Source organism: Dromaius novaehollandiae, chromosome Z (assembly GCF_036370855.1).
Source record: "Dromaius novaehollandiae isolate bDroNov1 chromosome Z, bDroNov1.hap1, whole genome shotgun sequence".
NCBI lineage: Eukaryota > Metazoa > Chordata > Aves > Casuariiformes > Dromaiidae > Dromaius > Dromaius novaehollandiae.
In genome coordinates, this window is record NC_088132.1 from 24,430,045 (window position 1) to 24,455,020 (window position 24,976).

At 38.6% G+C, this 24,976-nt stretch overlaps 1 protein-coding gene across 3 annotated transcripts in view; it reads left to right on the forward strand.

The window, feature by feature from the left end:
* The window catches only part of SMC5 (structural maintenance of chromosomes 5), a 50,246-nt gene extending 31,076 nt beyond the window's left edge, over positions 1 to 19,170 (forward strand). For 2 of the 3 annotated variants that reach the window (XM_064502676.1, XM_064502677.1), the window contains exons 17-24: positions 2,832 to 2,954; positions 8,859 to 8,984; positions 9,670 to 9,765; positions 10,162 to 10,266; positions 10,483 to 10,602; positions 14,956 to 15,135; positions 15,237 to 15,332; positions 18,007 to 19,170. In XM_064502676.1, coding sequence (XP_064358746.1) covers positions 2,832 to 2,954; positions 8,859 to 8,984; positions 9,670 to 9,765; positions 10,162 to 10,266; positions 10,483 to 10,602; positions 14,956 to 15,135; positions 15,237 to 15,332; positions 18,007 to 18,147 — 987 coding nt within the window. In that variant the 3' untranslated portion in view covers positions 18,148 to 19,170. The remainder of the gene's footprint in view (positions 1 to 2,831; positions 2,955 to 8,858; positions 8,985 to 9,669; positions 9,766 to 10,161; positions 10,267 to 10,482; positions 10,603 to 14,955; positions 15,136 to 15,236; positions 15,333 to 18,006) is intronic. The other variant, XM_064502678.1, reaches the window with a different exon arrangement.
* Positions 19,171 to 24,976: the final 5,806 nt, after the last annotated feature.

Consider the following 24,976-nt stretch of genomic DNA (forward strand, 5'->3'; position numbering starts at 1 on the left):
CTGGATTTCAGTTATTGGTTTGGCTTTAACTGTTAGCCGTTATAATGGGAGCTGCCATGAGGTGAATTATCTTAGTTTGTATTCTCAGTAACTAAGGAACAAGAGAAAATTACTTTTAGTTTCAGTGGATTCTGCTTGTGCTTTTGTGCTCAGCAAGAAATGGTGCTGTTCTTGCAACCACTTTGAGCCTGTATGTTATTTCCTTGCCATGCGTTACTAGTGTGTTGCAATGTTTTCTAGCTTATCACCTGGAAAGAGTTGAGTATGGCCTTTGACATGAGACTGATTTCAGTACAGTGAGTTGCTATTATTTAAAAAAAAAAAGTTTATTCCAAACGGGTGTGCTATTATTGTGTGTTGATAGACATGGACAGCAATACTTGGAGTGTTTCAGAGATCGCCTTTTGGTCAGCTAGCCAGAGCCACTTTGAAAATGCCAAAGAATGGCAGAAGATGCCTGACATGTTAAAACAGTTGCTTAGACTTCTAGATTACTTTACAGAACTTGTTGTGCAAGTAATACACTGCTAAGTAACTACTTTTGAAATATATACAAATACTCTGTATTTAGTATGGGAATTTCTAGAATATGCTGTTAACTTTCATACTGGGTGCCCATTTCCCAGTATGGGAATTTCTAGAATATGCTGTTAACTTTCATACTGGGTGCCCATTTCCCAGTATGGGAATTTCTAGAATATGCTGTTAACTTTCATACTGGGTGCCCATTTCACAGTATGTACTGGGAACTGTCTGGGCATGTTGCTGTTGTAAAGTGCAACCAGAATCATTTACTGACTATTGTACAACCTGTCTGAAACAGTATTTTAATTGCTTCTTTACTCTGTGTAGGAAACTGGATCTGAGACATACTGTGTACTGCTCAGCACGTCAGGAGGGGTGTGTGTGGGGATAACTGGTATTTGCCTGAAGTAGTTATTGATTACAAAAGGATTTTCTTTTGGTTGTGCATCAGCTTAATTTTGATGCTTTGTTTGCTGTAGGAAATAGGTGCTAGTACATGCTGAAGAAACCAAAATGGTCTGATTCAAGAAAGGTGTTTCATTATACAGTTTATCAAAATAATTGAAACACTGACGTTTCTGTTCCTCCCCAAACCAAACTTCATGAATGCTTTGAAGTTTATGGGAATCTTTCTGCTTTCTTTAGAAGGCTTTTGTAGTTATATTAGTTATAGGCTAAAATGACAAAACTTACCCAATCATACAGTTAGGGCATACTCACTTCTGCCACAGAAGGAAACCTAAGACAGGTATAGGATTTTTGTGTGTTTGCGTGGTAAAAATGTGGCCTGCTACTTCTCTGAGAAGTTCTGGGGCTTGTGTGGGACAGATAGTCACCTTATATAAAGACACTAGAGGACATACACCTGCATGTATATTTACATGCAGAACTCTCTTGTCTCTACTGCATCCAGAGAAGGGAGCCAGTGTTTTCTTTATGAATGTTTGAGATACCAATATATATGGCAGGGTGTACCTGGCACACACGAATTCTTTACAGTCGGTTGACAGAAACAGAGTTGTTCCAGCATTTCAAATTCTGGCAGAGCTTTTGCTTGTAGTTCTTTTTGTGCTGTTGTCTGTGAATAGTCCTTTAGCTTCTTCCATTTTCCATCTCCTTTCATTAAGAATTTCCTCTCATTTGGCTTTTCTTTTTTTCAAACTACTAAGTGGGTTGGAAACTATGCAACTTATGTTTGTGTCCTAGTTAATTCCGGACTTTATTTGGGTGTTGTTTCATGTCTCTTCCAAAGAGGAGAGAAAGTTGAAATAATGGAAACTCTGTGTTAAAATGAGAAATGATGAAGATCTCAGACCTTGACTGACTAGTGTGGTCAGATGCTAACACTCTCAAAACTTCATCGTGTACATCCACTAAGTGTGCAGCTGGGACATTGTGCTCTGTCTCCTTAAGAGAGGAGATTCTTTTGTATTTTTATGTTTATTATAAGAAAAACAGTGAACCAGTCTTCTCATTGCTTCACACTTCTAGAGTTGAAGCTGTCCTTCTCGCACTACAGAATATATTGATGATTTTTTGGGTCCCTGAGGCTGACTCATTTAAAGAAGCAGTGATTTCTGTGTCAAAGTTGTCAGACCAGATTGTGGGGTTCACTAAAGCCTGCTACGAGGCTCCAGAATGAAAGCTGCTTCTGTTGTCTTAATTTGTTCAAGTTGTATTAAGACATGAGAGTACATCTGCCAAGTGATTACTGCATTAGCAGAGGGGCATCCAGAGCTTGTATGATACTTGGTTATTGTTGGTTGTTTGGAGATCCTGCTCCTGTGTTCATGGGTACAAGAACATGGGAGAGTGTCACAGCTTCTGCCATGTACTTCACATACTGTCATTCATCTTGTACTGCCAGTGAGAGGCATATATCTTACGTGTTTATTTCTTGCCCCTTTTCCATCTCTGTTTTTGAGTTATGAAATCCACCTGTTGGATTCGGTCTCTGAGAAGGAATTGGGATGGCTTTGTGTATTCTCACACTTTGCATGTGAGTATATGAAGAGAGAGAGAACCTGCTTTTTTGGTATACAAGCATAAATTATTTAGTCACAGGTGATATGTATATGCTTGCAGAATAAGAACAGATGTGGACTATGCATTTTGAAGAATGTGGGTCACTACTAAGTCGCCTTTCTTAAAATTAAATTTGAAAGAAAATCCAGTTGAAGAACTGAACACAGTTTGAGGTTGTATGCTATGGCTAAAAAATGCACAGTTTCTAAAGCATGTTAGTAATTATATCAGTTTTGGGTCTCTCATGGAAAAAAATTGACACTTTCTGTTCTCCTATCTAGAATTGCATATCACTGAACATCGTCAAAGCAGACTTGGTTCTTCAGAGCACTACAGTGGCTGCTGAGAAGAACAGACTAGAATTAGAGTATAAAGCGGCAACTGTACAACTAAGAGCTTCAGAGGTAAATATTTCTGTGAATACTAGAAAATTCACTATGAAAATACCTTGAATTGAAGCCTTTATAGAGTAGGAAGGGATGCTTCTGTGTCTTTCTTTAGGAATGGGTATCGTCATTGCTAAGTATTTAGCCATGATTTCTGTAGCTTGATTCATTACTGCAGTCTCTTCATTTAGAGCTAAAAACAAGCTTTGCTTTCCTTGATTAAGACAGCTAAGCTTCCGGAAAAAAAAGCGGTGAACATTTATCTTGTCCTGGATCTAGTTATTATGCTACATAGTCTAGCTAAGAAGCCTAGCTATTCTTCAGAAGTATTCCCTTTCTCCTGAGTCTTTGGTAGATAAGTAAACCGAACTTACATGGGAGATGTAGCCTCAGGGTGAACCAGAAAGTACTGTAACAGAGTGGAGCAGAGCTGTTTTGTCGTTTCTTTCATAGCCGTTTTCTCATATGGTAATTAAATGCCATTCTTTGAAGAGAGAAAAGAGATAACCAGTCCTTCCATTGATCATATTAGGAAGGTATGCAGTGTTCAGATAAAAAGACAGTCTCTGTAGAATTAGTCCCACAGACAGGTACTCTTTTTCTAAGAGCAGAGGATGCTGTGATCTCAGTGGATTGGTGCTTGGATGCCAGTGTTCGTATTTGTTTAGTGGACAGGCAAACTTTCAAGGTACTGGGAAAAAAAGGAAAAAGTATTACTGGGTAATTTTTTCCTTATCTTTCAAGAGTCAGTTTAACTATAGCCTAATACTAATTCTATTTGAGCCACAAAAATAATTGCATGTTAAATTAGAAAGCAGTTGAAAAGGTAAGTGATCTTTATTTTGGATTGCTATGCCCTTCCAGAAAGATTGACCGTGGCATATCATCAGAAAACCACTAAAGGTTCTAGGTATCATCGCTTGCAGAAAAATTAGGAAAGGGAGGTCTTGAGCAAAAAGTCCCTGAAGACTGAGAAAAGCCAAACATATTACTTGAAAGGTCATTGTTGCATCAGATCTCTAGTTTAATGCCGCTGTTATTTATACTTTTATCAAGTAAAGAATAAGAATGTATCACAAAACCATGAACTTCATGTGAGCAGTCTGTGTCATCACTGGTAGATTCATTTAATATTTTTCGGTCCTCCCTGTGCCTGTCTTCTTCCTTTAGAGAATGTAAGCTTGGAGTGGTGTATGAATAGGTGTCTTTCATCAGATCAGTAGACAGGACTTGTAAGATAAACATTCTGATAATTCTTCATTGAGCAAAAATCACCTCCTTGCAAAGTGAACAGGTGTTTGACTTAAATGAGGCTCTATTAGTCATTGTTACTTGGTTAGATTCAGCGACATAGGTAGAGGAAATCTTGTCAGAACTCACAGTTTAGTTGGCTGCTTTAGTCAGTTTTGGCAATATTCAAAACAAAAACCTAACTTAAATCAGTAATCCCAGTGATTAGAATTCTGAAAAATTTAACTACTTTGGAGGAAAACTCTTTTAAGTACTCATGTGCATCTTTAGTTTTCACTTACATGGAAATCCAAAGCCTAGCTTCCCCAGATCCTGCCTGATGAATCTTTGACTTAAGTCTTGAGCCTCTTCTTACAAATTCTATCTCTCTTGTATTCTGCTGTAATTGATGTATGTTGTGCACTTTGGGGTTTGTTTTTTGTTTTCTACTTTAAGATGCTCTTTCATGGGGGGAAAAAAATCAGTATTTCTTAGTTGAATTATGTATTATCTCAAATTATAATAATTTGAAATAGTAAGATATTTAAAGTGTCCCCTTCCCTTCCAGTTTTTTCTTAGATACTTTGTGATAAATATTTTTCTGCAGCAGTTCCGTGTTAAGGTAGTCTTGTTCCAAAGCTGCCCTTGAAGATGCCATTACAACACTGTGGAAAGGTCTTACAAACAGTTACTGCATATTTTTATAAAATAAATAAACCTTCAGAAAGGAGGAAGCCAAACAGAAATAGAAAGAAGTATGTTGGACAAAAGCTATGTAGTGAAACTAATTGGTACCTAAATACTATGATTGTGTCCATTAATTTCTGTGTAATCATCAGACACTTCTGTAGGTCATATGCTGTCATGATGCATTCATTGAAATTGGAATGGTGGGAATCAGCCGAAGAAGCTGCGAAACTTTGCTAACACTTAGGGCTTATTCGTGATATGTGTCTCCCAAGCAATTTTGACTCTTTAAAATATCTGAATAAATATCTGATTAAGGTTTGAAGCAAACACAAAACCCACTTATTCCATCTAAGAGAAGATCACATATGTTCCTTTTATGAGGTCTTGGCACTGGAATATTGTGGAGAGAGCAGCATGTTTGTTGCTTTGTGAGTTTTTTTTTTTTTAACACTTAGATGGAAAGGCCAAAAATCTCCATGTTTTTGAACAATTCAAGTTAGCAACAACAGATTTCTGGGATTTCTATTTTGTCATGGCAGTTCAAGTGAGAGCCTTAGTGTTATTTTAACAACTTCTTGTATTTAATTTATTTAATGAGCCTAAGAAGCAAATCTGTGTTTGTGACCCACATTCAACATTAGGGAGGATTGTTAGCCCCATCTGCTCATTAGATAATTGGCACAGTCGCCTTCATGTTTATAATGATTATTTGAAAGAGACTTGCTAATTGTCTTGCTTTGATAGCTTGTTAATTTTTAGGTTCATTTGGTACAAATTTGTTTAAATAATTGGTATTAATACTGAGAATGTACATTGCAGTGTTTACTTCTTAAGCCAGGTTTTAAGAAAATGCAGATTCTGTTTTTCTATGTATAAATTTCCAAACTTTAAATAATTAAATACTGTCACTGAGCATGCGTGCAAACACAAATTCATGAGAAAATATTGGCTTCTGGTAACTGTATTTTCTTAAACCAGCTTCTCATTTTGCACAAAACCAGTTGCACTGTTGATGAGCACAACAGAATACAAATTGCTCATGAATACGGAATGTCAGCGGTTTCTACTGTTTGATAGTTGCCTTCCAGTAAGCTGTAACCGCAGCCCCACACTAGTATCAAACTTTCCTGACGTACCCAGATATAGCTCTTTCGAAGCTGGTTCTTATGCTCTTGGCTGAAACAAATTTAAAGCTCTCTTTGCACTAGGATTTTCCCTAGTAGCTCCTCTGTCCAAAACAGTAATTCTTTCTACTTAGTTACTTTTATATCTAGGTGGATTTCATTAAAGCGTCTTCAGAAAATCAACAGGAACCTTTAGCATTGCCATGCACTTTTGAATAGGTAAGAGGGAGCTGTAGTCAGCACTTTATTTTTTTGTTGTTTTTTTTTAAACATAGACTTATTGTGGATATTACAATCAAGTGACAAAGCTGAATGAAAACTGAGACTTACCTTGCTGTTGACCTATCGGTGCGTTTATTCTAGTATGTGCTGCTCAGCCACATCAGATGTCTTGTTTTCCAGTCTTCCTGTTGCGTGTTGAGGTTCTTCTCTTCCCAAACATATTTTCTCCTCTTTCCACCCTGAAAAATTTTACCTGCCTCGGGCTTGGGTCAGGCATATTCAATGTTGAATCTATTTCAGACTTTTAGTGCCTAGAAATCAACATAAAACCCAATTTCATGCAGCTCTGCAGGGCTTGAAGTGGGAGCTTTATTGAAAGCTGAAGTTTCCTACTTCAGATGATTGAGAATTGGCTTTGGCTCTGGAAGTGATCAGAGGCATGACTATAAACTGATGCTTCTTATATGAAAAAAGCATATGTGTGTTGCCTTTCCCTGGATCCTTTGCCTTCATTATCATGAAGTCAAATACATGCATTTCAAATGAAGCCAATGGGCTTGTAAAGTTCTGGGATACAAAATACAGTGTAGTTTCAATTTAGAAGCTTCTTTGTGTTTTAAATTTAATACAGGGCATATACAGATATGTAATGGAACATATACATTGTTATGTACAGTCGTATTTGTGTTAATTCAGAATAACATATAACTTAGCTGTGGCTAAAAAGGACTGTCCTCCCCTTGTAGCTGTATTATCTGTATAGCTTTAATGCCAGTCCATCTTGCCCCTGTGTGGCACTTCCATAAGGCTAATGCTAGAGAAGGAGGGAAGTGGAGAAAAATCTAAATGATGGCTATTTGTTTTACCTTTCTGCAAACATCAACGCAGTATAAAAATATATTGTTACAGTGTGTTTGGGAAGATCGTGAAATGCTTAGCTCTAATAAAGAATCTGTTTCCTAATGCTCTGTGAAAGAAAGGGAAAATGAGATTTCTGAGTTGATATCTGCCATACAGAACATCCACCCTAATTCTTGATTGAGCATGAGAACTCCACTGGCAATCGCTCATGATCGTATCTGTTGTAACTGCTTCTGTTGTATTTAGGAAATAGAGATTAATAATGTAATTAGTGTGTAATGTGAGTAATACGAGCTATGTGTCAGTGGCTGAATATTTTAAAAATGTGGACTAAACATGGTGCAACTGTGTACTCTCCAAATGATGAACATTTCAAGAAAATTTTGCCACTGGAGGGCTCCCATATTTAACTAAAATGCCCCCCCCACACACAAATGGGGAGGTAAAGGTCTCCTGGGAACATAGCTTTCTCATGGGAACATAGTTAAACTTCCCAAACTGTCAGAAAGAAGTTTGGAAGCAAAATATTGTGGACATGACTTTTAACTTACAATTTTGTGCCTGCAGTAAAAGTAGTAACAGTGCATTCCCATGGTGTAAATGTCTATCAGAAGGATGAATTGCTTGTATAATCATTGACTAAACATACAGTAAAATATCTTTTGGATTAAAGATTCCCAGTCTATTGGTATATGCTCCTTTCCACTTCAAAGTTGCTGGCAGTTCCCAGCTATCTGCAGCTGAGTGTTCGTTCACCTGGGTGGGAAGACAGCAACAAGCAGTTATTCCCATGCACTTCCTCTTCAGCGTGTGCAAGTGGCAGGCCTGAGGTAGGGAGGGAATGTGTGCAGATAAGTAAGTGAGATTTCTGGTGGCAGGGGGAAGAGATACTTAAAGCTGTCCAAGTATTTTTACTGGATACTGCTGTTTCATAATAATCTGTAGCTTATTGTTCTATGAAATAGTAGCATTGTATTTTGGCTACTGTTGTGATAGCATAGCACTGTAAAAGTCATGGGGCTGCGCTGGTCACCCTACCCATAGTAAGTTCCAAAGAGTTTAGCCTTAGGCTGCTGTTCAAAAACAAATACTGTGTCTGCTTTTCACTTACTTTACAATACCAGTATAGAAATTATGGGTGTGTTGATGATTTTTTTGTGTGTGTGTTTTGCTAGTTGTATTATAGAGGTGGAATAGGAAACAGCAAAGGAATTATTTCTGATTATATAACTGTGGGGCTGTACAGTTTTGAATAAAATACCATTCAGTGTAAATCAGGTCTACTATGTTATCCCAAGTAGATGAATAGAGTTAAATTGGAGGTAATGAAAAAAGAAGGCTCACAGTAGTTATGCTTTGTCTTATAGGGAATTTACTGTAAAATAATCTGTTTTTAGACATATGTTGAATCTACATACACACTTGTCTAGTAGAGAGAAAATAAATTTAGCCATATTACAAGAGGATGCTTTTGATCGGTTTACCTTGGCATCTGTTGACTTTGAGCAGAAAGGCAGAATGAGTTCTGTGTGTTGAAACTGGGATTTTTCAGTCTTGAAACAGTGTGAATTCATGTGCCTTCCCTGATTGTGATGTTGTCTGTTAGTGGTATGCTAGTGTCATCTCTGGTTAGAACTGGAGTTAGAAGCTGTGCAAATGACTTGTAATGTTTAAATGTTCAGCTCTCTCTTAAGGAGTCAGTGAAATGTAGTGCAAGGTCACAGACAGTAGTGGAAATCAATAGGAAATTTAATGTAAAATAAAATAATATGTATTTCAATATCTTTTCTAATAGCAACGATTTTGTGAACTGGATGATAGGAAGCGTGTTCTTATAGAGAACTGCAAGGAATTGCTGAAAAAAGCTCGACAGGTGTGCAAACTGAGTCCGGACCAACATCTTCCAAAAGAATTTCAAACTGTATGTACAAAAATATGAATCTCCACATATTTCTTAATTTTGTGTAATGTGCACCATTATCATGTTTCCAGAAAAGAGTATTATATATTTAATGCTAGCAGTGTACCATTAAGGGGTGATGTGAATTTCTGGTGCTACTGACTTGTGTATTGTTGCTTACCCTTTTAAAGCACCTTTAAATAGTGAGCTAATAAAAGCTGGGGTATCCTATGACTATTGCTTTGTTCTGTGCAGAGGGGAGAGGAAATCTGATCCGAAATTTCAGTTAAAATCCACATTCTTCTGTTAATAGAAATAGTTTGAGGCCATATTCTTCTAGCTTATTGCCCTAATGGAGCATCACAAAAGCACTGAAATCTGGCCTGCCTACCTGGAGGCCTTCCCAGCCTTCAGAGTATTTGTATGGTTTAACTAGCATAGCCCTTAGCTTATACTATATCTGTGAGCATCTGTACGTGTACAAGGTAGGCATCTAAGGAGCAATTACGCATCTGTAGTAACACTGCAGTCTTTCTTCGTTCTCAGTCCAGAATACTTTGTGATGGAATCTTGTTGTCGTAAATTTGAATATCTGGCATCCTGAATAAAAGTAATCTAATCCTGTCTGGCTTACTTGATTTCTTTTTAGTAAACTTCACTACTTCATTAGCATTGCTGTAAAACGTGTGTGTCCTTTCTCTTGTAGGCTTTTCAGGCTCTTCCGAACACATTGGAGGAAATTGATGCTTTCCTGAATGAGGAGAAATCCAGGGCCTCCTGTTTCACAGGCCTGAATGCTTCAGTATGTTCCCTGCTTTCTCTCCCTGCTCCCTTCCCCCCCTCCACCTGTATTGTATTTGCTTCCCACTCTGTACTAGATCTTATGGTATAATAAGCTAGACAGCAGGAACAATGTGCTGTAAATGCCAGATTCTGCATCTATTAGAATTTTAAGTACGTTCTTCCAAAGGAACAGTGTGTTCTGTGCATTAAAAGAAAAAAAAGTTGCAGTAACCTGAAATAAGCAATGCTTTACAGGGTTTTTTGGTTTAAAACTAGGAACGTATCTTGTTCAGTATACAGTGCAATAGGCTATGTAATTGTATTTGAACAGAATCAGTGCAGTGTGATATTTTTATAGTCAAGGCTAGAAATGATAAACATTTTGTTGACTGCTTGTTTTTTTTCCTTCTGGCAGGTTGTTGAAGAATACAATAAGCGGACACAAGAAATACAACAGCTGATGGAAGAACTAGAGGAAAAGAAAAATGTATTGGATAACTATAAACAAAATATTTCACAGGTAATAGTTGAAATTAGCACCTCTGTGCTGTGTGTCCTTATTAGAATACAATATATGTAGAAAAATATAAATATGTATGTTTTGGGTAACATTTCAAGTTTTCTTGAGTGTAAGCTACGTGTTAACTTCTGTAATTAATGTATTTTTGTACTTAGTTGCTATTAGTAAAGAAAAATTCAGTTAAATATGTTTTTACATGAAAATTTTTACTTCTAGGTCAAAGAAAGATGGCTAAACCCCTTGAAAAAGCTGGTGGAGCAAATCAATGAGAAGTTTAGTAACTTTTTTAGTTCTATGCAGTGCGCTGGTGAAGTTGATCTTCATGTAGAAAATGAGGTACGATATCATTTTCATGCAGAAGAATAACAAACTCACATTTTCATGCATCTTCCTGCACTTTAAATATTGCTAGAGACAAAATAATAACTTGGCATTTGGATTATAGGAAAGATGATCTTTTAAAAGGTTCTTCATGTTTTTAACTAATTAACAAACTTCCTTGAAATAGTAGAACTGACTGATCAGTCTGACTAAAGCAAAATAAATCTTTGTCCAGTTGCATAGATGTTCAACTCTATTGACTTTTGGAAGCTTCCTGCAACTGAATAAACAATCATCTTTCTCTAAGACTTAATTGCTGTCATTTATCTTTTCACCAAAGGTTGATTTTGAGAATGCTTTTTAGATTTTAAATTTCTGGAAATATTTTTACCTTCTGCCAAAGCAATACCCTTTGGGGAAAGCAGCAAGTGTTTGAGCTGTGCTTTTATCTGAATTTTAAGAATACTGTCTCAGCTTCTGTCTTTTGACTGTAACAGGTTGAAGTAGGCATCTTAGTTCTGATTTTTTTCCCCTGTTTTTCCCCGACTTACAATGTTCAGTTAGAAGCATCATATTTACTTTAGCTGTAACTCAGATTTATTCTGTTAGTGATTTATTTCTGATTTTTTGGCTAATTTGTGCTGTTCTGTTACCATATAGTGGCTATTTGTACTGTATTTGGCTATTTGCATCTACATGTGGTTATTTTCAAGTCTGTTGGCATTTTGACTGTTCTGGAGCAGTAGCAATCATTTGGACCAGGCTGTTATGCCATCAGTAACATTTATAGGCAGGATTTACCTCTGATGAAAAGTTAAAAGCCTCGCTCATGCCTTGGGAAGAGATATTCAGTGGAGTGGGCTGACTTGAAATTGGATATTTTGTTTAAAATTGATCTCTGTAGTGATGATTTTAGGACTTTTATGTGATGCATACCTTCCACAACAGTGAAAGTGGACACTTAAACATTTTTTGCTGTTGTGAATTACTCAAGCAGTTCTTCTTAAAGTATTTAAAGTGGTAGTTATTACTGGGGGCAGAAACATAACTGAAAAAGCTCTTTACATGAGCAATGTATAAACAGGTTTGTTTATACAGAAATTAGTGTTGTGAAACAGTGTGTTAAAACATGGGCTTTTCAGTTCTTTATGATAGTTACTTTTTGAGTCAGATGCATGTTAAACAAATACTGTCTTTTATTTAAAAATAAAAAAATAATTTGGGAGAGCATACACAGAAAAACAGTGCAAAGCAGTTTAAAGGCAAAGGGACTCTGGATCGTCCTTCTGAATATCTTTCTTGAAAGGACCTGTTTTTCCTCTTGCGAAGATTTTACAAATAATATAAGAGGTAAACGAGCGGTGCACTGCCAATGATGGTACACAGCTTTTCCCCAAGAAATCAAGACCTTGATACAGAGAGGTGGATGATCTGTTCTGGAGCCTGGATTCCTTACCCTGCCTCTCTGCAGGAGGCTCTTTGGCCCTCACCTGTAAATATCAAAAGAGACAGCCTCTAGGCAGAATTATCATTGTTACAAATATTTCTGTGGTACTGAAGGTCAGGCCTCTGTCAGCTTACCTTGCCGTCCTTTAGGAACCTTGAGTTCTTCTGATGTCTGCCCTCCCTTGTGCTAGGACCTGCTGTGTGAAACGCTTCACTGGGTCCTCCCTTGACATCCTAGCAGAAACCCCAGTGAACCTTCAGAGTTTCCTTGGTAGCACTTGATAGCCAGAATTTGAGTGCTTGCACTGATAATCCTCACCTGCCTCAGTTTCGCACAGGGAGTTTTGACCATCATCCTTGATAGGCCCTGGAATACCTGGCCAGTGTATGAAATATAATCCCCAGCAGCCTGTCAACAAAGTCCTGACTTTATGATAACACTGTGGCTGTGGTGTAGCCCAGGTGTTTCTTACTAGAGGTTTTGCCAGCCTATGCCTTTGTAAACTTCTCCCAGCCTAGTTTCAGCCTGTGTCAATGCATCTGAAATTACAGAGGACATAGAGGCCTTATATTTCTCCTTATGTGAAGTGGCCATGTTCTTGGTGTCTCACAGGAGGCTGAATTGTTTTCCAAAGAGTTTAGCAAAAGATCTGCAAATACCGTTAGAGAACAAACAGGAATTAAATCATAAACTTATGGATATTTTTTCACATTGATATTTTAAGTGTTGCTGTTCATAAGCAAGTCAGACTGTGGGTCTGCTGAGACTGAGCTGACAATCAAGTACCAAATCCTACTCAGATGGAAGGAGTTCATCTAAGTGATGGTGCTGTTATCTCTGCTGAATAAGAGAGTCTCTCATTAGCTCCCCTCAGCAAAATACCACCTCCAGAAAGGTCAATGCAGCAGCACTTGTTTGTTTTGAAAGCATGCTCTGTGATTTTGCAGCTTAGGTTCCTGATTTTCAGGCATGGCTATCAAGGTACAGTCTGCAAATCGGAGAAGTACTGTCTGCATTAGATGCAAAAGAAGAATTTTTCCAATAGTGGGGGAGAATGAAATGGTATAAGTTGTAGTTAGTATTGCTTTGCTCCAGAATGTCAGTTGTAATCGTATAGCACTCATCCTTGTGGTGCTCTAGTTTTTCTTGGAACTGCCAAACCATTGCCAGCAGAGGAGACACTGAGGATGAGAAAGGTAACCTGTCTTCAAAACTGGAAAGATCATGTACTTATGCAAACTGAGTTTATAATTATGCTGAATCACATTTATTCTCTCACAAAGACCTTATGCATTTGTCTTGCCCTCAAGGATTCACAGTTGTGTGTATCTATAATACTCATAAAGCAGAAGCACAAGAGATTTGTAGTATATGAAAATACATACTAGTATAAGACTGTAAACTTTGCAGTCCTGAGGATGTTTGTCTGTCTGCAGTTGTAATAAAATATCAGGAACTCCAAAAGATGGCTTGTTCTCCTGGCCTAGGAGATCAGCTGATGTCCTCTCAAATATTCTCAAATATTAGATGTTACATGGCATGTACTTTAGTAATCCCAAGCAAGACATGAAGGTAGCAAAGCAGCCAAGTATTGTTCCTACAGACTTAAAATGTATTAAGACAATTAAGGGGGTGTGGTTTATCCATGGCAACTATTGGACCTTGCTGCACATCACAGAAGTCAACCTTACCATTATCCAGGGATTCTCCTCTGCTGAATCACCAAGACTCATATGTCTTTTGATGCCTGTGGTTTGTGGCAACCTGAACCGGTCTGGCGTGTGCCAGCTTCTGTGGGATGGGCTGCTCATTGTCTTCTTGCTGCAACCCTCCTTTCTAAAACTGGAAGTATTCTGCAAGTAATAATCAGGGAGTCTTATTCACTCCTTTCTTCTTCTCTAGGCGTTAGTATCGTGTACTATTTGGAGAATGCAGAACATGCATGGATGGCCTCAAAGTGCAGGATTTCTGGTTCCACAGTAAATACAGATAGACATTAACCTCCCAGAACCCAAATTCCTGAAGCTTGTGAATCCTCACTGTAGCTCTCATTAAGATGATAGGTACAGATAAAGATTGTGTCTTATGTAGACCAAGTTGTAAGCAATCAATGTGGACTTTCTACACTGGGTGTTATATCCCTGTTCCTGCACTAAGTTTACTTGGACTTCAGAAAGATCAGAGATACTTTTTTCTTCCAGTCATGAATGGGATTTCTTGCATGGGCCTTCTTTTCAACCACAACTGTTATGCCCAGACCTATGCTTCATGGGTTCAGACCATTCTCAAGCGTCAATCTTCTGTTAAAGAAAAGGGCAGAATCAGAACCCCTGTGTGCAGTTTTCTTGACTCCACAGATGGAAATGGCTGTCATGGTGGATTTTGTACAGGCTTTGTATCTCATCTACTAGTGGAGGAAATGTATTTTGGAATAAAGTTTCAGAAAGATTTAATTAGCGTGCTTGCATTTGGAAAGTATCAGATGTTTCCCTGGGAGCTTAACCTTATATTTTTTGGCTGTCCCCCCACTGTTTAAGCTGATAGCATTATGCACCCTGATGCATTTCTTGAATCAGTGGAATTTCTAGTGGTGTTGCTCTCTCTCCTCTTTTTCTGGCCAAGACATGTATTTGTTGTCAATTCCTTAATGCATCTGAAATCTTTCTTACTAGGGATTCAGAAATGAATAAATCATTGTTGTGGGGAGAGAGTGGTGTGGAAAAAATTCTCTATCTAATAAGAACAGATCAAAATCTGGGAAACCTTATGAAACAGAACAAATATATCAATATTAGGTTGACCCTGAGTAGCTTGTAGACACTTGTAGAATGTAGGATGTAGATTTCCTTTCATTTGTGTTTTTCTTATCAAATAAGCTGTAATACAGAGAAGCTGACTTTAACAGATACTTACTTTTATAGGAGGAGTATGACAAATACGGGATTCGCATTAGAGTCAAATTTCGTAGTAGCACTGAACTTCATGAATTGACTCCCTATCATCAGAGTGGAGGTGAGAAAAGTGTTTCAACTATGTTGTACCTGATGGCTCTACAGGAACTCAACAGATGTCCTTTTAGGGTTGTAGATGAAATAAATCAGGTAAGAATCAATAGCACAATAAATAGTCTTGTTATACAGATGCTCATGAAATAGTCGAGGGAACAGACTCTTTTTTTCTTTTTTTCCTTTTCCTTTTTAAGGGAATGGATCCAGTCAATGAGAGAAGAGTTTTTGAAATGGTTGTGAAAACTGCTTGTAAAGAAAGCACATCTCAGTATTTCTTTATTACACCAAAGGTATGTGATAGGAAATTAAAGTTTAATGTGTTAGAGAGATGAGTTTTGTGTGATAATAACCCTGTAAACACTGTATCACTTGCTTCTGGTTTGTTTCACCTAAGAATTTAATACTAAATGGATGCAGTGTAACAGAGTTTGTCCATTTTAAGGACAGTCCGGGCTGGAATTCAGACAACCTACACCAAGGCTTATCTTACAATAAATGTATTTTGGAACTCGTGGCTTCTGTAGAAGCATCGCAAGTTAACCCCTAGTGGATAGGGATACTGTGTAGCAAGGCTGTCAAATACCCCTGCCTCTCACAGAATATGGATAGTAGCAGAGACCAACTCTCAGGCAAGTCAGATAACGATCTTGAGAGAGGTGGCTGATACCGAAAGAACTGCAGGAGTCTTGCATTAATGGGGAGAAAATGATTCAAGTAATAGACTGAGGCATATAAGCTTAGAAAGGGCCAGTGCTATATTCCGTGGAAGAAGGCTTGAGGAAGACTTTTCAACCAGGGATGACTGGTGCTTAGTCATGTGCTGATGTTAAAACCAAAAACTGGATTATTGACTCATTAGGTTAAGATAACATGGCTTAAAATACTAACAAGGTGGCTGTTCAGTTTGCACCAGAAGCTAACATTAACAGAGGCTAATGTTATTTTCCACTCAAAACAAGAGAGGTGGAACTAGTAAAGATTACTTATACACCAAGGAGGCAAGTGGTTGCTAGTAATCTATGCACTTCTTATTAAGATATCAGATAAAAGATCTGGCTGCCATTGTTTTCTTTAAATTTTCTTGAAAGAGCAATTGAAGGACCTGTGAAAACCCACCTGCAGGATTTAGCGGACTGATAATAACCAAAAGGTGGTGCTTGCTGTTCCTTCTGAACTTGCAGTTTCCTTATCTCCACACAGTTTGCTCATTTCTTTTCTGCATTACTTTTGTCCTACTTGTTCTATATTTGTGATCTTCCCCTTTTGTTTGGTGGTTTTTCTCCGTATCATTGCCTCTGCTTTTCTATGTTCTCTCCTACTTTGAGAAATAAGAGTTGATTTGGATTTTTTAAGGATAGAGATAGTTCTACCAGCAGCAGTGCTTCCCACAAAAACAGGGCTGTAGAAGACAACTGTCTAGGGTTACAAGTCAGTTTTAAAAGTTCTGTTACCTGTTAAATTACTAAGAATAGATAAGCAAGAAAATAAAGCATGCAGTGCTAGAGTGAAAATGAGAAACAGGAAACAAGAAAATTCAGAGGTTTAAAAGAAAAATTCCATTTAACATTTATGGTAAGAGGAAGATCAAGGACTGTGTCACAACATTATTCAGCAGGAAGAGATGGCTGAAGATGGTTTTTTATTGTTTTTTTGGGGGGGGGATTGCTTTTTGTTGTTAACTAAGAACAACCACAAGTAGGTGATTAGCACAATAACCTCTGATGAAGCTGTAACGGCCTACCACAAAGAACAGTATTGAGAGTGCACTTCATATAAAGCTGATTATAGGCTTCATATTAGCTGATGAGATGGTTCAGGAGAGCTGCATCAGAGGGTAATTAAAGGGCTGCTGAGAGCAAGCTGAGGCAAAAGCCAGACCTTGCAGTTCCAGTGACTTTTCTGCAGTTTCTGGAAAAATTACTGTAGCCCTAGCTCTATGTAATCCCTTATTAGAAAGTGAGATTTGGAATAACAGGCAACAAATTGTCATACTAATCTAAATTCTTTTTATGTATCGTGTGGATGCAGGAGAAACTGTTGTCTTGATTTTTCAGTATGTTTTTTGACACTTTTCCCCGAATACTCTTTTAAACAAACTACAGAGGGAAAGGGTATGGATTAATATGCAATAGGGTTGATTAGGAAAATTGTTTTCTGAATAGTCATGATTCACTATCAAAATGAGCAGATGAACTGAATGTATTCTTCAGGAGTGAGTCTTTGCTTTGAAAATCAGTGTTTTTAATACCAGTCTATGAAGAAATAGAGTATGCTTATTAAACTTGCAAATAACCACCATGTTGGGAGTGATTGCAGCTTTGCTGTAAAGCGAGATTAGAATTCAAAACAATCTTAGATTAGATAATTTTATTTGAAAACAGGATGCATTTCAGCAGGGACAAGCATAGGTCTTGGTATTTAAATGGGAATAATCAACAACAACATCCGGTCTATGCCGTAAATGCCTAAACGAGAGGGAGAGAGAAATTGTAGCAGATCACAAGTTGAACACGAGTTGCAAGTAAATTGCTGTCCTCAGCAGTACCAGTAGCCATATAGCTTGCAAGATACATGAAGTTTGTCGGTTTGCTGCACTTGCCACTAACAAGACCTTGACTAAGGTAAGAGTGTCCAGCTTTAGCTATCACACATCATAAAAATAGTACGCTGGCTGGAGATACTCCAGAAGACAGCAAAAAGGTACAGATTAGATATGAACAAACACTTTCTTACAGTAAGAATAATGATGCATGGAAATAGGCTGCCTGAGGGAGGAGTAGAGTCTCTTTGGACATTTGTAGAAACAAATTAACCATCATCTGTCAGAAAGGATATAACATTGATCTTGCTATATTGACCTTTTGAGGTCTAAGGCTTTAATGTAGACCCCCTTCATCTTTGGATAATGGGCAACACCTTCTGTTCTTGATATTTTTACTTTGTTTTTTTTGTGTTTTCCCCCAGCTCTTGCAGAATCTCACTTACAATGACAAGATGACAGTGTTGTTTGTCTACAATGGACCTTTTATGATGGAAACAAGCAAATGGAACCTAAAGGCGTTCTGTCGGCGGCGGCGGAGAGTTGGAAGGATGGACGAACAATGATACAGACATATATGTGTGTCTGTGTGTGTGTGTATGTATATATATGTAATCTTTTTGTAGATCCCTTTTGGAACACTTGGCATTCCAGACTTGAAAACTGTAAAAGATGAGAACCTGCAAAGAACTGATGATTAAGAGCTTTGGTTCTTAAAAGTTACGTAGAAGTATAAAAGATTTGAAATGTATGTTTTTTTTTCCAAATCTTTTATAGCGGCCTTTCTCCAAAGAAACTACTTTTTCCTCAGCAGTAATTTTAAATAAAAAAGGATGCTTCTTGTATTTTATCAGTAAGGGCTCCTGCAATGTAAGCATATAACATCAGAAATACAGTTGTTGGTTTTTCTAGATTACACTGTGCTTATTCTATGGCTGTTTATTTTTTTTCCAAAAATTGGAATTTACTTTTGGTAAAAAGTGCCCTAACTCCATTAAGGGTGTACTCAAAACTTTTCCTATTGAAATGGAAACTTTCTGAATGAATGAGTGATGTGTGGGGAAAGAGTGGTTTGTAAGTAGCTCTGCATTGTTTTCTCTTTTGTGCAAATACACTTGATGTTAACATAATATACTATTTTATAGTAAAGTACTTTATTATCGTTACTTATTATTTTTGAGCTAATGTTCCATTTTCTATTCCTGGAAGGATGAGGTCTTTGTTTTTTCACAGCAAAGTGACGAAACCAGGGGTTTTTGAAAGAATGAGTTAGTTAGCTTGTAGAAATAAAGCTAAGCAATGTACAACTTTTTATATAAATAAAACTTGATATGTTTTTGCTGATAGATGGAGAAAATATTTCTGCTTGATTTCACCTGTAAAAGCCTCCTGGTTTTAACTTAAAAGGCTTTGATTACATTGGAGTGATTGTACACACAATAGCTGTTTGACAAATAGCCATAAATTTCACTAGTGGAATTTTGGCTACAGCTGTTAAATATTTGAAAGTAGATGTTATCAATAGGACATTGAATGCCTAAGATAAAATATCAGTTATTCAGTTAACTATTAAAAATTTTTAAACTTAATACTGAATTGTGAGGATTATGTTTTGTAAAGAAATTAAAACTACCATCTGTATATAAAATATACTTTAAAAAAGAGTGAATTCCAGAATGGCACCTGAAAATATGCAGCATCCTCATTTTCACTGGAGAAGTGGCCATTGATAGAATTGCATGCAAAGTCTGGCATCCTTTTGATTTTGGGTGGGAGTTTTACTTAACAGCATTCTATCAATGGACTTCTCCAATAGAATTGATATGTCTGGCTTTTAACACGAAAATGATATGTTAAAAATAGAACAAGAATCCCTGTGCAAAATATGAGCTAGGTTCTGAAAGGTTTCAAAGATTAAAATGAGAAGAAATACTTTAGTTCTTATTTTAGATAAAGGAGCCTTTAAGGGAATAGAGAACTACGTATTCCTACATCACAGGCCAGAATACTGACAACTGTTGATCAATGGAGCTCTGTCTTACTATGGAATGAGTTCCTGGAATTAGCTTCATGAGCATTAGTGTCCATACACAAATATTTGACAGAAGAACTAAATGAGTGCGGAAACTCGGGCTGTAGTCCAGGGACTGAGTGGGCAGGAAGAGTCTCGACGTAACTGAGGCTTTGCAAAAGCTAAAAGGCCTGTCTGTGCACCTCGTTGCAAGAACCGGGTTTTAAATGTGTTTGTTGATCTTCAGAATACTTGGCTTACAGGAACCCTGAACCTGTATGGTTAATTAAGGTCAATTTTTCTATGGCTGGACAGCATCTCTTAATGCTGTAATCTTGGAAATCTGCAGGATTTCTTCCTAGAGTTCTGGGAGTTTTGCTTACATTTCAGGCTGACTTTTCCTTTCAAGAGTGTACTTCCTGTTTCAGAAGTTACTTCTTCTGGATACAGGCCTGCCACGTTGCACAGCCAAGGAGGATGATGGGTCATCAGTGTTTGCTTTTCCCCTTGGAGCTCTGTCACTATTGACCGTAAATACTGACAATATTTTCAGCATTTCCAGTTACAGCCTTAATATGACACTGTCGCTCCTTGCTTTTCCCCAGACAGTGTGACAAGCAGCAAAGCTGTACCACATCATCATAATACTGGCCAGTAGAGCTTCACGGGCCAGTAGCTAAAGCCTTTCTTGGGGGGAGGGGGGGGAAGAAAAAGAAAAAACCCTTCGTATGCAAGAGCAGCCGCTGCAAATAGGCTGTAAACAGAAGTGTGTGTCTCCCATACCCATGTCCCAGTTGGTAACCTGATGATTCATTGGCAGGTGCATCCTTGCTATGTTTAGAACTCTCCAGGCGTACAGTAAGTCTTCTGAGCTGGATAGTATATTTAACCATGAAAATCCACACAAAGTCACTTAGTGGAGCTCCAGCATTATTTAGCATTCCTTAGCTGTGCATAGGACCCTTGCATTGCTGCCAGCTTTCTTGCTGCTCCTCATGTTTTTTTGCTTCCACTCAGCTCCTCTGGGACACTTGCTATAAAAACACATGGAATTAATTTCAGTATAATTGTGAGGAGGAGAGGATGAGTGGCAGCAAAGGTTAAACATGCATACAGTATCCAACTTTTACTGCAGACTAGACAGGACCTCTGAAAAGTAGAGACATGGAAGGACCTCAGATAGTCCTGACAGTTGAAGTATAAATTGAGCTTTCAAAAACAAGTACTCTTCTCTGCTGTTTAGACCAGCAGAAGACTAGGATAAAGATCCTCTTCTACCACCATCTGCAGTTCTGACAAACATCTGTGTCTGCTCTTATAGAGAGAAAAGCAGCATGGAAATTGTGACTTACTGTGGAGACATAAAAAGATTCTGAGAAGCCAAATTCTCGAAAGTGCTTACTTATACTCAAAAGTGCTTACTTATCACCCTTTACTGTATTTCATGACTGCAAATGGCACTTTTGCAAGTGTGTTATTGTTAACTAGGAAAGATTGTAAAGTAGTGCTTGGGAGATGTAGCAAACTAAAATGAGGAGAGGCCCTTGCACAAGTACAGTGCTTGTAATGTGCTTATTAAAAGTTGGGTTTATACTGGAATAAGAATAAAGGAGATCTGTTAAGGCTGTTGCTGACTGGAACTTCTATGCTGGAGTTAGGGTGAGAGGTGATCAGATGCACAGACCTGGTCTTGACTACAGGCTACTCACTAAGTATGGTAGGTGCTCTTCAGAGGCCAGAGTATGCACCTGCTCTAGGCCTGATAGCAGATTTTATTTAGAATTAGCACTATGGGAGGCTTTTGTTTATGGTTCATGTCCAGGTACCCTTCCTTTAGTTACTAAGCAATTTAGCTGATGCTTGCTTTCTAGAAGCTGCTGGCCTGTCTTCAAACACTGCTTTCTATTCTTTGTAGTAGTGGACTTACGGTTTCTTTCATGAGCCCACAGTTGCTTGCTTGTTCCCTTAGCCTTTTTTTTTTCTGAACATCTCTCAATAGTACGTCTTAATTTCACCTTCCTGGCCCAGTTCTCATTCCATTTGATTATGTTTTCTAGAAAGCAAATAAAGTGTTGGAGCGAGCAAATACGTAAGGTGTGACATTTGTCATTCAATTTTACAAGCACGTGCATATCATTAATGTGTTATCCGACACTGTGCTGCCCATGCCTATGGTTTGAGTAGTGGGGTTTCTTTGGTGGGGGGATGAAGTGAGGAAGGGAGATCTGTAATTACAGATGCTTACTGATCGCTAAGCTGAGCAGGGGTCCTGTCCCCATCCGCAGTGAGCAGTTAAGGGAAGGTCCTGGGCAATGCGTAATTCCCGCTGTTGCTCCTGCCCCCCTAGAGCCTTTAGCACCACCGCTGCTGTGTAGGAGCTGAACTGAAGCTGTACTGGCTCGGTAGTACCCTAGTAATTTTACATCAAAATGTTTTGTAATTTTATGTTAGTTATTTTGATGTTACATGCTTCATCTCCCCTTCTCTCTCTAGTTGGCCTGCTTCTTGAAAGGTGTGCTGTAGTTTCTTCTGCTTTGACTGACAATACAGGATGGAAAGTGTCTGGTGGGAGAGTCTACGTGGTAAGGGGGAACCTTGGTGCTCAAGCTTCACCATAAATACACAGAGCCAAATTCCCCCTTTTCAGTTATGAGTTACTGAAACAAAATGTCCAAAATGAAACTTTTCTAGAACTTTTTGTTACAGAAGCACTTTTCCCCAACACCTTGCTAACTCAGAATAAAGGCAGGATTCATTACACCATAATTTGGGGGGAGGAGGGAATGGAGAAGAGAGTTAAATCCACCTCTGCTCTAAGTTCTCCCCCTGTCCCAGCCTGAACATGAGCAGTAGCAGGTGTTTCCATGCTCCTGCTGTGAGGCTCATTGATCCAGCTGCCTTTTGCATGTTAGGACAGCCTGGACTGAATGTGGGATTTTCTGTGCAGGGGGTTATTTAGGAATAGTTACTGTACATAAACTTTATTTTACTACAGCGTTAACTTTGATCATTGACAAGGCTGCATTGTTGTCAAGCGGAGAGAGGAGGTGGAGGCAGGGACGGGATATGTTTAGCTATCCCAAGGTTTTCAGGGGCTACCATGGCAGATGCTGAAAATCAGCAGGGAAAACGTGCAAAAATAAAGGCAAGCAGCACCAGCAGAGGCAGAAGACAAGAGAGGTAACCAGCCTACCTGCTCACGATAGCAGCCTACCAGCCACCTTCCTCTCCTATGGCTCAACCCTTTCCCAACAGCTTGTTTCCCTGGCCAGCAATTCCCATCTCTGCGCTTTCCACCAAATGCCACCAACTTTTCTCCACAATTCTTCTGCTTCCCAGTTGCTCTCAGAGTAAGTCCCTAATTATCCGGTCTTCCTTCTGTTACTTTATCCCCCCACCAGGCTAACATTTTGTTGATAGTATACGTTAGTGTCAAAATGAAGCGGTCTTATGCATGTCAGTAACTGGAGTTCAGTATTGCAAATGATTTGCATCAGCTTGTAGCTGGAGCTACACAAAATCTTGGCAGGTAAGCCTAATGCTTTTTTGTAGAAGAGCGAGGCATCTTCTCTGAGACTTATAGTCCTTTTGGGAGGCATGGAGACAAGAACATTACAAGTAAGCCAAACAGAAGTCACTTTTGGGGGGAAAGTAACTATGGGTGACAGTGGACAAAGCTGGCTTTGCTAGAAGCAAGAATGAAGGGACAGATGATAAGTGAGAAGATGGTTGCAAAAGAGAGCAAGGAGCCTTGGAAGAGAACAGAGGGCAAAAAATGATAGAGGTAACATACGATGTGGATGGCTCAAAGTGAATGCATGCTTTAACTTGATCAGGATTATGTAATTTAAAGAGGAAAAAGTATATGATTAGACATTTGGGGAGAAAGCTTGGAGGAAAAGAAGGACTATGGTGAAAATAAATAAGGGTATTAGGGGAAGATAAGCAGAGGGAGAAAAGCTATAACAGGAGAAATTTTAAACTTGGTATGATTTAGCAGGCACTTGTGACATCAAGTGTTATGCAATAAATAGTGTACAAGAAGCAGGTATCTTCGGGAGACCTTGCCATACTGAAGAATTAGTGTTTTCAACAGAAGAGAAACTCCATCTTCTTTCCTTCACCGGGTGGTGGGAAGGAACATTTGCTGCCTTCTGGGTCCATAATGAAGAGGCAAGGAGCAAATGCACTAGATCTAGGAAGAGACCTTACATACATCTTTGGATTTCCCCTTTCCCCAGATTGTAAACAGAGCTTTAGGCTGTAAATATCATGTTGCTTGATCTTGATTGCAATCCCTTAATACTGGTTTACCTCAGTTTGGGCCTTGGAATATCTCTGTCACAGAAGACAAAGCTTTTTTCCAAGAATTAAAAACTGTGAACATGAAGTAAATCCAAAGCAGATGACCAGTAAAGAGAGCAGAAGGGGACTTGGTGTCACACACCACAAGCAGTATCAGCCCCTCTGTGCTGCTGCAGTGATGCTTGAACATATGTTTAGGCCAAAAGCGACTGGTGTTACAGAGTTTTCTATGAGCCCCAGTGGCTGAGGAATCTGGATCTACTTAGTATCTGTTTCAGAGCTGAATTGTGCTGCTCGGGATTTTTGTGGTCAGAACCTTTGTACTGTTCAAAATACACTTTGCTCTATAAAATGTATTGGTTTGATGCCAGTATAATTAAAGTGGTACAAGCTGCAGTGTGTACGCAGCTCCACAAGTATCAATATGCCCTAGACCAGTTTACTCATGTAAAATTACTGGAAAATGTTAAATTGAGAGAATATCCCTTATTTCATTTTAAAGGAGTTTACAGGAAGGCTGTCATACTTCAAATGTTTCGGTTAAAAATTCATACCCCTGTGAAAAACGGTTCACTGGGTGTGAGAGCTGAATGGAGCTTAGCTTCTAAGGAAGCCCTGGTTCATCTTTCTATGATCCAGTAAAACAAGCACAGTGATTTACTGCCAACATTGCGTATATTAATAACACAACTGTGGCTTTCCCTGTCCTTGTGTTTTTGACAGAGCAGTTATACATGGCTTTTCAGATGCTCTCAAAAGTGTTTTCCATTTGGAAACACTATTCCAGGCCTCTGCAACAGCATTTAACAACAGGAGAGCCCAAACTCTACATATGCTCTATACAGGGCGCTCTGATGGGGCTTGCATCTCCCTCCTACCTCTCATCTCTTCTCAGACGTCTGCTGCCGTCTTCCTGGCCTCTGCCCATTAGCCAGAAGAGAAAGAAAAAGCCTTTTGGAAAGCCTAAGACTTCTCTTTGCATATTGTTAGCACAAGATTAGCAGATGTTTGATACATTCAGTGCTCTTTGGTTTCTTTCTCTGCATCTTCTCAATTCCAGTGGGGTTTTGTTTGTGTCT